Raw genomic sequence first — 10,303 nt, forward strand, 5'->3', positions numbered from 1 at the left:
TGAAGTGAAAATTAACAGGTATAATACCACACCGTCTCTCCAGATTCAGAGAACAACACCAATGATACTATTAAAGAAAATATTTATTTGAAGAAAATGTACAACTGTTTATAGTACAACAGTAATTCACATTACAGCAACTCTTAAGACATTGGTTTGCAACAGCTTCAGATACTGTGCCTCTGCGACCCTGAAAGAATCCAGGTCTGTGAATTAGGTTGGAACTCTTTGCAAGAAAAAAAAGAGAAGAAAAATGTATTATTTGTCTGTTTGGACAGAAATTTGCTTCTCATCTCTAGGCTACTGTTGTCTTACTACAAACAATAGTTAAAAATACAAGGAGGTCCATTGGGAGCATGGGGAACTTACCTATTTCATCACTTGGTAGAAGAACAGAACAGTTATAACCAGAAAACCCAGGACCATCCAGTAGGAATCTGTAACAACAGGGAACAGTTTTGGACTAATATGAATGGACACCATTTTGTTTCTGCTCGGGTTCTCCCAATGACTCACAGTCAGCAGGCACTCAACAGGAGAAAACATTTAACAAAAGAGCAGTATCTGAACCTGCCTGATAAGAACACTCATTATATTTTAGTTGTCCATTCACGCCTAATGAACTTGACCCATCAGCAATGCTGATGTGTACCTAATTTCCTATTGTCCTCTCACGCCTGTGTCTGTAGCAGCCTACCTGGCTCAGGTGTCTCTACTGTCAGGCTGAGGGAGAGGGGTGTGTCCAGGGCCGGGTGGGTCACTCTGCAGGTGACCGTGGTTCCAGGGGGGAAGGCGGAGGGGTGCAGGGTGAGGTGGGAGGAGATGGACATGGTCCTGTCGCTGTGCTGCCGATGGCTGGAGAGAGACACCTGGTCAGATAGGACTCTAGGCTCTGAGTCTGTAGATGAGACGGAGAACCACTCCATCTGAGAGAGAAGAGAGTCTCAGTATAATATCTGTTATATTTAGGATATCCATATTATAAGTGCTGTATGATGACCTACCAATTATCTTCTGATTTCATTAGACGTCTGATCACTGTGTGCTTGTGTGCTAATCACTTTGAAACAGTGGTATCTGAGAATATGAATGACTGGATATTTCACTGGTCGACCGCACCAGACACACACCTGGACATCCAGAGGGTAGTAGTTCTTGCAGTGGCAGCTCAGTTTCTGGGGCAGCTCATCCCAAAATACCAGCTTCTCCTCAGAGAGAGAAACATGAGGAGGTTCTGAAGACAGAGAGACTTCGTATTTAGATGTGAATAGTGTGCACACTATGTCACACATGACATAGACATCTAATGTAATAAACACATGTTCATATGTGTAGAGAAATAATGTACATTTGAGTCATTTAGCAGACCCTCTTATCCAGAGCAACTTACAGGAGCAATTAGGGTTAAGTGCCTTGCTCATGGGCACATTGACAGATTTTTCACATTTTTGTCTCGGGCATTCAAACCAGCAACCTTTTGGTTACTGTACCAACGCTCTAAACCATTAGGCTACCTGCTGCCTATGTAAAGTAGAGGTTGGCCGATTAATTAGGGCCGATTTCAAGTTTTCATTTCAAGTTTTCATAACAATTGGTAATCGTCATTTTTGGACGCCGATTATGTTGCAATCCACGAGGAGACTGCGTGGCAGGCTGACCACCTGTTACCGAGGGCAGCAAGGAGCCAAGGTAAGTTCCTAGCTAGCGTCAAACTTATCTTATAAAAAACAATCAATCTTAACATAATCACTAGTTAACTACACATGGTTTATGATATTACTAGTTTAACTAGCTTGTCCTGCATTGCATATAATCAATGCGGTGCCTGTTAATTTATCATTGAATCACAGCCTACTTCAACTTCGCCAAACGGGTGATGATTTAACAAAAGCACATTCACAAAAAAAGCACAATCATAGCACCAATGTCACAAGTTATAACCATAAACATCAATGCCTTTCTTAAAATCAATACACAAGTATATATTTTTAAACCTGCATATTTAGTTAAAATAAATTCATGTTAGCAGGCAATATTAACTAGGGAAATTGTGTCACTTATCTTGTGTTCAGTGTAAGCAGAGTCAGGGTATACGCAGCAGTTTGGGCCGCCTGGCTCATTGCGAACTGTGTGAACTATTTCTTCCTAACAAAGACCGGAATTAATTTGCCAGAATTTTACATAATTATGACATAATATTGAAGGTTGTGCAATGTAAAAGCAATATTTAGACTTAGGGATGCCACCCGTTCGATAAAATACGGAACGGTTCCGTATTTCACTGAAAGAATAAACGTTTTGTTTTCGAAATGATAGTTTCCGGATTTGACCATATTAATGACCTAAGGCTCGTATTTCTGTGTGTTATTATATTATAATTAAGTCTATGATTTGATATTTGATAGAGCAGTCTGCCTGAGCGGTGGTAGGCAGCAGCAGGCTCATAAGCATTCATTCAAACAGCACTTTCCTGCGTTTGCCAGCAGCTCTTTGCAATGCTTGAAGCACAGTGCTGTTTATGACTTCAAGCCTATCAACTCCCGAGATTAAGCTGGCAATACTATAGTGCCTATAAGAACATCCAATAGTCAAAGGTATATGAAATACAAATGGTATAGAGAGAAATAGTCCTATAAATTCCTAGAATAACTACAACCTAAAACTTCTTAACTGGGAATATTGGGAATATTAAAAGAAACCACCAGCTTTCATATGTTCTCATGTTCTGAACAAGGAACATAAACGTTAGCTTTTTTACATGGCACATATTGCACTTTTACTTTCTTCTCCAACACTGTGTTTTTGCATTATTTAACCAAATTGAACATGTTTCATTATTTATTTGAGACTAAATAGATTTTATTTATGTATTATATTAAGTTAAAATAAAAGTGTTCATTCAGTATTGTTATTATTACAAATATATATATAAAAATCTGCCGATTTAATCGGTATCAGCTTTTTTTGGTCCTCCAATAATCAGTATCGGTTTCGGCGTTGAAAAATCATAATCGGTTTACCTGTAATGTAAAGAGACAATCAATCACAAGTGTTCTTAGAGGGACTCACGTGTGACGTGTAGCTGTATGACCTGCTGGGCCTGGTACAGTCCAGTGCTGACGGTGCAGATGTAGGTCCCCTCGTCAGATACCTTCAGTCTGGCCAGAGTCAGAGACGCATTACCCTGCCCCACCAGCAGGGCGGCATCCACGCTCGAACCCTCCCTCTCCACGTGTACTGGAGGAGAAAAAAACAATGCGAAACAGAGTATGATGAGGTGAAAATGAGGTCCAATTCTCATAGTAATCATTCAGTAAACCTCTGGGTTCCTAGCTATGACAGCAATAAGATGTGTATTTTCCATCTCTGGGTGGATAATAAAGTTGGAATGTTGACCATGGAGGTCCTAATGCACTTTATGTTGTGATGGTAAGTAGACCTAACTCATCCAACACTTATAGCACCATCATAACTACTTAAATAATGCCTTTATTCTCTCACCTGCTGGCCCCTCCTCTGCCTCCATCTGCCCCGCCCTAATCTCCAGCACTTTCCTCCCACTTCCTCTGTGCTGCAGCCGCCACTCAAGCCCCAGCTCCCGCCCTGGGGGTGGGGCCTGCTGCCTGAAGCCACAGTCCAGGAGGGCCACACCCCCTAGAGGAGCGGAGTGGGACTCCGAGCGAGAGAACACCAGGAACACCACTGGGGAAGACAAGGGAGAGAGAAAGAAGGGTTTATGGAGAAAGAAGCAAGTGAAAAGTAGAGAAAGTGCAAAATACTAGAGAAAAAAAGAGGGGTGATAAGAGAAGATGCGGGTGAGAGAATATACATCATTACAATATGGCACGTCTACTCTACAACAGGCGTACTACCATAAGCATTATAATAACCTCCTTGTCTCACCCTCAGTCAGCAAAGTTCCTGATTGGCTGAGGGGGAGTTCCAGTTTGCTCTGCATGAGAGCTGGACGATCTGATTGGTCCAGTGGCAGTGTCTGCAGGATAAATGTGAGGCTGAGCCCACCCCCCTCTATCTGCAAGGAGCCAATGAAATAGGCTGGTTCTGTGGAGCCCTCCTTGGCATTACGAGGGAAGTAGCGGCTGATCTCACATGTCACTTCCTGTTCGTTACAGTCAGCGTGGAGCAGCAGGTCTGCCTCTGGGATCTCAGGAGACTCAACTGTCAGAAAGCAGAGAGGGGTGGAGGGAGAGTGCAGGAGAGGGATGGTGTGAGGGAGAGAGAATGGGTAGATAATTCCATCAGGTAACTCTGCTGTACAAAAGAGAACTTGATAATGAACCAACCTTTAGCCTCCAAGATGATGTTATCAGGATCGGGGACAGCAGGAGGGTTGAAGGGGGTCAGAGTATCAGGTGAAAGATCAGGGGTCACGGCCAGGTTTCTGAGGACAAGCGTTGCTGGGGTGCGGCTGAAGAGAGCCCCACCTCCCATTCCCCCCATCCCACTACCCTCCTCCACCAGAGAACAGGACAGCACCACGTCTGCTCCTCCCTGGCCTAAGAGATAGGGAGAGAAGGGGAGGGGGAGCATGAGGAGTGAGAGACCGGGACAGGATCGAGAGAGAGGGACGGGAAGAGGTCATAAGGAGCAGGAATGTGAGCATAGGTGACTAATGTCCATAATACACAGTCATTTCATGTTTAGAAAATGTCAGGAGTGAAGAAAAACAATTCTTACCAGAAACGCTTGTAATCAAATATCCAAAAAGCAGCATTTCAAGCATCTTTCCAGTAGTTTTTTATTCAACAGTAATTACTGACCTTTCATAAATATACAGAATAGACCCCTAATTTCACAATTGAATTAATGACCACGCTCGAAACCAAAGTCGAAGATATTAGAATACAATTTAGAGACAGTGTTAGGCTGTTATACAGTGAAGTTACTTTCACTTTTGTTTGGAGGTAAATCAAATAAATAAAGTAAAAAATGGTTAATTAAATGTTCACGTAGAACGTCATTAGTTTGACATAATAAGAATGATCAGACCTATTGATTTATCAAACACCGATGAATAGATGCCATGTTTCCAGCGTGTGTTTTTCCTATTGCGTTCTAAGTTGTTTTCAGCGTTCGAAGCAGGTGCGTCATTGCAGAATTTAGAGAAGCTTTGCTGAATGAAAGTGAAAGAGAGTTGTCTATTTTTCAGCATATCCTCCAATCACACAGCAATAACCTCATCCCTCATTGGTGGCTAAGATAAAATGTGTGTCCATAACAGAGCATGTGAGCGTAGTTTCGCCAAGCCAATAGATGGCGCTGCTGTTATTTGTATCTGAGTGTTATACTATATAGTACGAGTGAGCCAAGTTAGGCATTACTTACTATGCACTGAATGGAGCTGTATGCATGCTACACAATGATGTTGAAGTAAATACATTCTAATCAACATTACCTTGCTCTTGTATAGAACAAACAAAATACAAAACACGGCGCACATGTCCTTTCCAACTATCTGCTAAAAACCGCAACGCGCTCACAGGGGGAAAAAAACTGCTCCTCCAAATTCGCTCCATTCATTAAAATAACATTTTTAACCAACACCCATCGATTTATTTTGTGACTACCTGGACCTACCATTTGGTTTTGAAGTATTGAAATCAAACTATATGGATTTGAACGAAAATTATTTGAATAAACATGAAAAGGTGATTGCAAGAAGTACACGTCATTTCAAATAGGCTCCATGTCAGATTAAACAGCATATAAACACTCTAAACAGGTCAGGGGCCAGACAGAGAATTTAAGAAGGAACGAAAATGAATTATTTAGGCTATATTATTTTAAATATTTGTACAGAGGGTTCTACATGGAACCCAAAAGCATTCTACCTAGAACCAAAAAGGAATTTTACCTATAACCAAAAATGGTTCTCCTATGGGGACAGCCAAAGAACCCTTTGGGAACTCCTTTGGGAACTTTTTTTTCTAAAAGTGTGTGGGTAACTATGGGCCCTGGTCAAAAGTAGTGCACTACATAGGGAATAGGGTGCCATTTTAGACATAGGCACTCTTTGCATAAGTTAATTAAGCCAATTTACTCCATACACACACCAGACCTCAGTTCAAATGGAATTTGAAATCATTTAAAATACTTTAGCTGGGCTTGATTGAGCTTCCCTGGTGCAATGGAACCAATGAAATAGTCCCAAAAGTGCACATCCCGCTTTATATACTAAAGGCTGGCTCAAGCATACGCACAAAGTATTTAAAATATTTAAACTACTATTTGAACCCAAGTCTGACACACAGTCTCCTAGCATCAGTCAGTGTGTTAAGTAGGCTACATTAGCTCCAAGGAGCGATGAGACATGATGGTTGCTGTAGACAGATGGCCAGAATTAAGGAGGTTACACATAATTTACGACAGACAGCCATCTCTCTCTCTCTCTCTCTCTCTCTCTCTCCGTGCAAATAGGCGGTGATTTTTGTAGGTATTTTTCTTAAAACTGCATTGTTGGTTAATAAGGGCTTGTAAGTAGCATTTCACTGTTGTATTTGGCACATGTGACAAATAAAATTGTATTATTTGACTTAGAATTAAATACAAATTAAATGAAAAATTACTTATTAGTGCCTTTGAGTTCATTTTTAGAAACACGAGTTTGGCCAGTCTGTGGCTTCTGTCTCATGCGATGGTGCCTGGAGAGCAGGCCAGCAGCAGAGAATATCCTCTCCATACTTGCAGAGCCACTGGGGATGCTAAACACCCTTTTGGCCACTCTTGCCAGACTGGGCAGAGATGCAGAGTTGTTTGAAATGTTTTCTATAGGTAGGCCTAAAGGTTTTTAGGTAAAATATGCCAGGCCTATTGGGCCAAAATCAATTATGGCCTATTGTAGTGATAATAGAACAAAAATTTACGAAAACGTTTAAGATATCCGATTTTTTGTTTATAAATAGTTTGATACAATGACACACTTAGTTATCTACCCACCTTGTTCCTTTCTTTTAGCATGTGCACGTAGTAAGTACACCATCATGCTTTTGGGATATGTGTCTTTTCAGATTCCACAATGATTCTTTAGTTGTGGACATTAGATCACTACACTCCCTCTCATCTTTGTTGTGGACATTACATCTGCACACTCCCTCTCATCTTTGTTGTGGACATTACATCACCACACTCCCTCTCATCTTTGTTGTGGACATTACATCACCACACTCCTCTCATCTTTGTTGTGGACATTACATCACCACACTCCCTCTCTTCTTTGTTGTGGACATTACATCACCACACTCCCTCTCTTCTTTGTTGTGGACATTACATCACCACACTCCCTCTCTTCTTTGTTGTGGACATTACATCACCACACTCCCTCTCATCTTTGTTGTGGACATGACATCTCCACACTCCCTCTCTTCTTTGTTGTGGACATTACATCACCACACTCCCTCTCTTCTTTGTTGTGGACATTACATCTCCACACTCCCTCTCATCTTTGTTGTGGACATTACATCTCCACACTCCCTCTCTTCTTTGTTGTGGACATTACATCACCACACTCCCTCTCTTCTTTGTTGTGGACATGACATCACCACACTCCCTCTCTTCTTTGTTGTGGACATGACATCACCACACTCCCTCTCTTCTTAGTTGTGGACATTACATCACCACACTCCCTCTCTTCTTTGTTGTGGACATTACATCACCACACTCCCTCTCGTCTTTGTTGTGGACATTACATCACCACACTCCCTCTCGTCTTTGTTGTGGACATTACATCACCACACTCCCTCTCGTCTTTGTTGTGGACATTACATCACCACACTCCCTCTCGTCTTTGTTGTGGACATTACATCACCACACTCCCTCTCTTCTTTGTTGTGGACATTACATCACCACACTCCCTCTCGTCTTTGTTGTGGACATTACATCACCACACTCCCTCTCTTCTTAGTTGTGGACATTACATCACCACACTCCCTCTCTTCTTTGTTGTGGACATTACATCACCACACTCCCTCTCTTCTTTGTTGTGGACATTACATCACCACACTCCCTCTCTTCTTTGTTGTGGACATGACATCTCCACACTCCCTCTCTTCTTTGTTGTGGACATTACATCACCACACTCCCTCTCTTCTTTGTTGTGGACATTACATCACCACACTCCCTCTCTTCTTTGTTGTGGACATTACATCACCACACTCCCTCTCTTCTTTGTTGTGGACATTACATCACCACACTCCCTCTCTTCTTTGTTGTGGACATTACATCACCACACTCCCTCTCTTCTTTGTTGTGGACATGACATCTCCACACTCCCTCTCTTCTTTGTTGTGGACATTACATCACCACACTCCCTCTCTTCTTCGTTGTGGACATTACATCACCACACTCCCTCTTCTTTGTTGTGGACATTACATCTCCACACTCCCTCTCTTCTTTGTTGTGGACATTACATCACCACACTCCCTCTCTTCTTTGTTGTGGACATTACATCACCACACTCTCTCTCTTCTTAGTTGTGGACATTACATCACCACACTCCCTCTCGTCTTTGTTGTGGACATTACATCACCACACTCCCTCTCTTGCTCTTGGTCCTCATCTTTGTCACCTTGATTTAGCATCTGTGTGTTTTATCAGTTTCTTTATGAAAATATTTAGACAATAGCTGAAGCAAGGTAGACACACTGCTACGTAGGTAGCAGCACACAAGTAGACTACAAATGCATGCTGGGCCGAGCATGCCCTGAGCTGGTGAAGTGAGCGCTACTTGGAGCGAAATTGGAGTGGGCGAGATGGCCAACGCTCTAGCTTTTGGGAATCTCGCTCCATGCTCCAGTCAAATTGGGCACGCTCCGCTCCAGTTCTGCTCCACTCACATACTCTGGTACATAATGTCACACCCTGACTTTAGTTATATTTGTTTTCTTTATTTTTTGGTTTGGTCAGGGTGTGACAAGTGTGGTTTGTTTAGTTTTTGTATTTGTCTAGGGGTTTTTGTCTTGTCTAGGGGTTTTGTCTATCTATGGGGATTTGGTATGGTCTAGGGGATTGTAGGTTTATGGTGGCCTGAATTGGTTCCCAATCAGAGACAGCTGTTTCTCGTTGTCTCTGATTGGGGAGCCTATTTAGGTTGCCATTTTCCATGTTGGTTTTGTGGGTAGTTGTTTTGTGTTGTAGCACCTTACAGGACTGTTTCGATTTTCGTTTATTCACTTTGTTATTTAGTGTTCAGTTTTTTCAATAAAGCATGAACACTTACCACGCTGTGTTTTGGTCCGATCCTTCCTGTTCATCAGACGAAGAAGATCGTTACACATAAGCACAAAATAGTCAACCCAAGTCGAAGCTCTTTTCTTTCGTTCTACCTTTCTTCTCACACACAAACACACATACAGGCACGCATACACATACACTCACACAAATGCACATGAGAAAAGCAGAGATGAAACGTTTGGGCTTTATTTGGATTCATAAATCATGACTTGAATTGAAAATACTTTTGTATTTCTGTTCTCTTTCCCTCGTTATCTTCGCCTATATATTTTACTTATTGTCCTCCATGGTTTTGTTGATCCAGCTAATGTATTTAGCCACACGGGTGTACACTCCATATCTACCAGTCTGCCCACAACCCACACCCCAACTGACAATACCTGCAGCCCAAAACCGTTTAGTACTACCATCCCTCAAGACGTACGCCCCTCCAGCGTCCCCCATACAGGAGTCCTTGCCCCCCTCAGGTACTCCGGCACAGAACATGTTGTCTGTCAGAACAGGGATCGTCTCTGTTGGCATTGCTGCGTTTGCTTTGTTGACAGAGTCTTGGCACGCATCCCCGTCCACTACTGGTAGGCGTATGTACCTGAGATCGTTGGCAATGATATCATCTTCTTTGATGCCAAAGCCTGACACCATACTGATAAGGGATAGAGGTCAGGAAAGAGGTCAAGGAGTTACTCATAAAACTATTGCCTTACATTCATTAGCTGACCAAAGAACATTGATGAACTGTGGACTGCTAAGGACTAGTTGTGCAGTTAGGCTACTTTAGATTTTACAATTTAATTCAACGATGCCAAAAAGAAGTCATGAAAATTGTAGGTTGCACTCCTGGCTACTTCCATGATAAGAATGAACACATTATGAAATGTGGGTCTATCTATCCCTTCAAAATGCACTTCCTCTTTGTGTTCTTATTGATGTCTTTAATAATATAAATGTTCATATTGATGTTCAGCTTTCTCAATTTTAATAAAGAACTGGATAAGTCTGGCTCTCACCCAATCTGGCCACTTTTGTATGCAGCGTTCTCTGGTGGCAGACACAA

General features: G+C 42.1%; 2 protein-coding genes across 5 annotated transcripts in view; both read right to left on the reverse strand.

Annotated features, from left to right (window-relative positions):
- Window positions 1–65: 65 nt before the first annotated feature.
- LOC120047734 (tapasin-related protein-like) lies at window positions 66–5,238 on the reverse strand. 4 transcript variants are annotated; one of them, XM_038993290.1, is made up of 10 exons: window positions 5,011–5,072; window positions 4,699–4,781; window positions 4,305–4,517; window positions 3,904–4,179; window positions 3,502–3,702; window positions 3,070–3,237; window positions 1,131–1,234; window positions 698–926; window positions 370–437; window positions 66–226 (listed from the first exon to the last, which is right to left on the reverse strand). In XM_038993290.1, the coding sequence occupies exons 2-9, from the start codon at window positions 4,742–4,744 to the stop codon at window positions 370–372; spliced, it is 1,305 nt and encodes a 434-aa protein (XP_038849218.1). In that variant the 5' UTR covers window positions 4,745–4,781; window positions 5,011–5,072; the 3' UTR covers window positions 66–226. The 4 variants fall into 4 exon arrangements, 3 of the variants coding, with proteins under 3 accessions (XP_038849218.1, XP_038849216.1, XP_038849217.1); XR_005476916.1 differs by lacking the exon at window positions 4,699–4,781 and having other exon boundaries at window positions 698–855; window positions 5,011–5,238; XM_038993288.1 differs by lacking the exon at window positions 4,699–4,781 and having other exon boundaries at window positions 5,011–5,233.
- A 4,176-nt stretch (window positions 5,239–9,414) lies between these two features.
- Window positions 9,415–10,303, reverse strand: part of LOC120048709 (complement C1r-A subcomponent-like) — a 9,025-nt gene continuing 8,136 nt past the window's right edge. Inside the window, exons 12-13 of the mRNA XM_038994873.1 lie at window positions 10,257–10,303; window positions 9,415–9,892 (exon numbers count right to left, since the gene is read on the reverse strand). The exon at window positions 10,257–10,303 is cut by the window's right edge and continues 171 nt beyond it. Coding sequence (XP_038850801.1) covers window positions 9,520–9,892; window positions 10,257–10,303 — 420 coding nt within the window. The 3' untranslated portion in view covers window positions 9,415–9,519. The remainder of the gene's footprint in view (window positions 9,893–10,256) is intronic.

Source organism: Salvelinus namaycush, chromosome 5, assembly GCF_016432855.1.
Source record: "Salvelinus namaycush isolate Seneca chromosome 5, SaNama_1.0, whole genome shotgun sequence".
Lineage (NCBI taxonomy): Eukaryota > Metazoa > Chordata > Actinopteri > Salmoniformes > Salmonidae > Salvelinus > Salvelinus namaycush.

Bases quoted from the DNA above. Each gene is read 5' to 3' on its own strand.
- LOC120047734 (XM_038993288.1), bottom strand. From the start codon at position 5,173: ATGCTGAAAAATAGACAACTCTCTTTCACTTTCATTCAGCAAAGCTTC. The intron at 3,703-3,903 runs GTGAGACAAGGA...TGTCTTCCCCAG, and splicing joins AGGAACTTTGCTGACTGAGG to TGGTGTTCCTGGTGTTCTCT. The intron at 1,235-3,069 runs GTGAGTCCCTCT...CTCTGTCTTCAG, and splicing joins CATACAGCTACACGTCACAC to AACCTCCTCATGTTTCTCTC.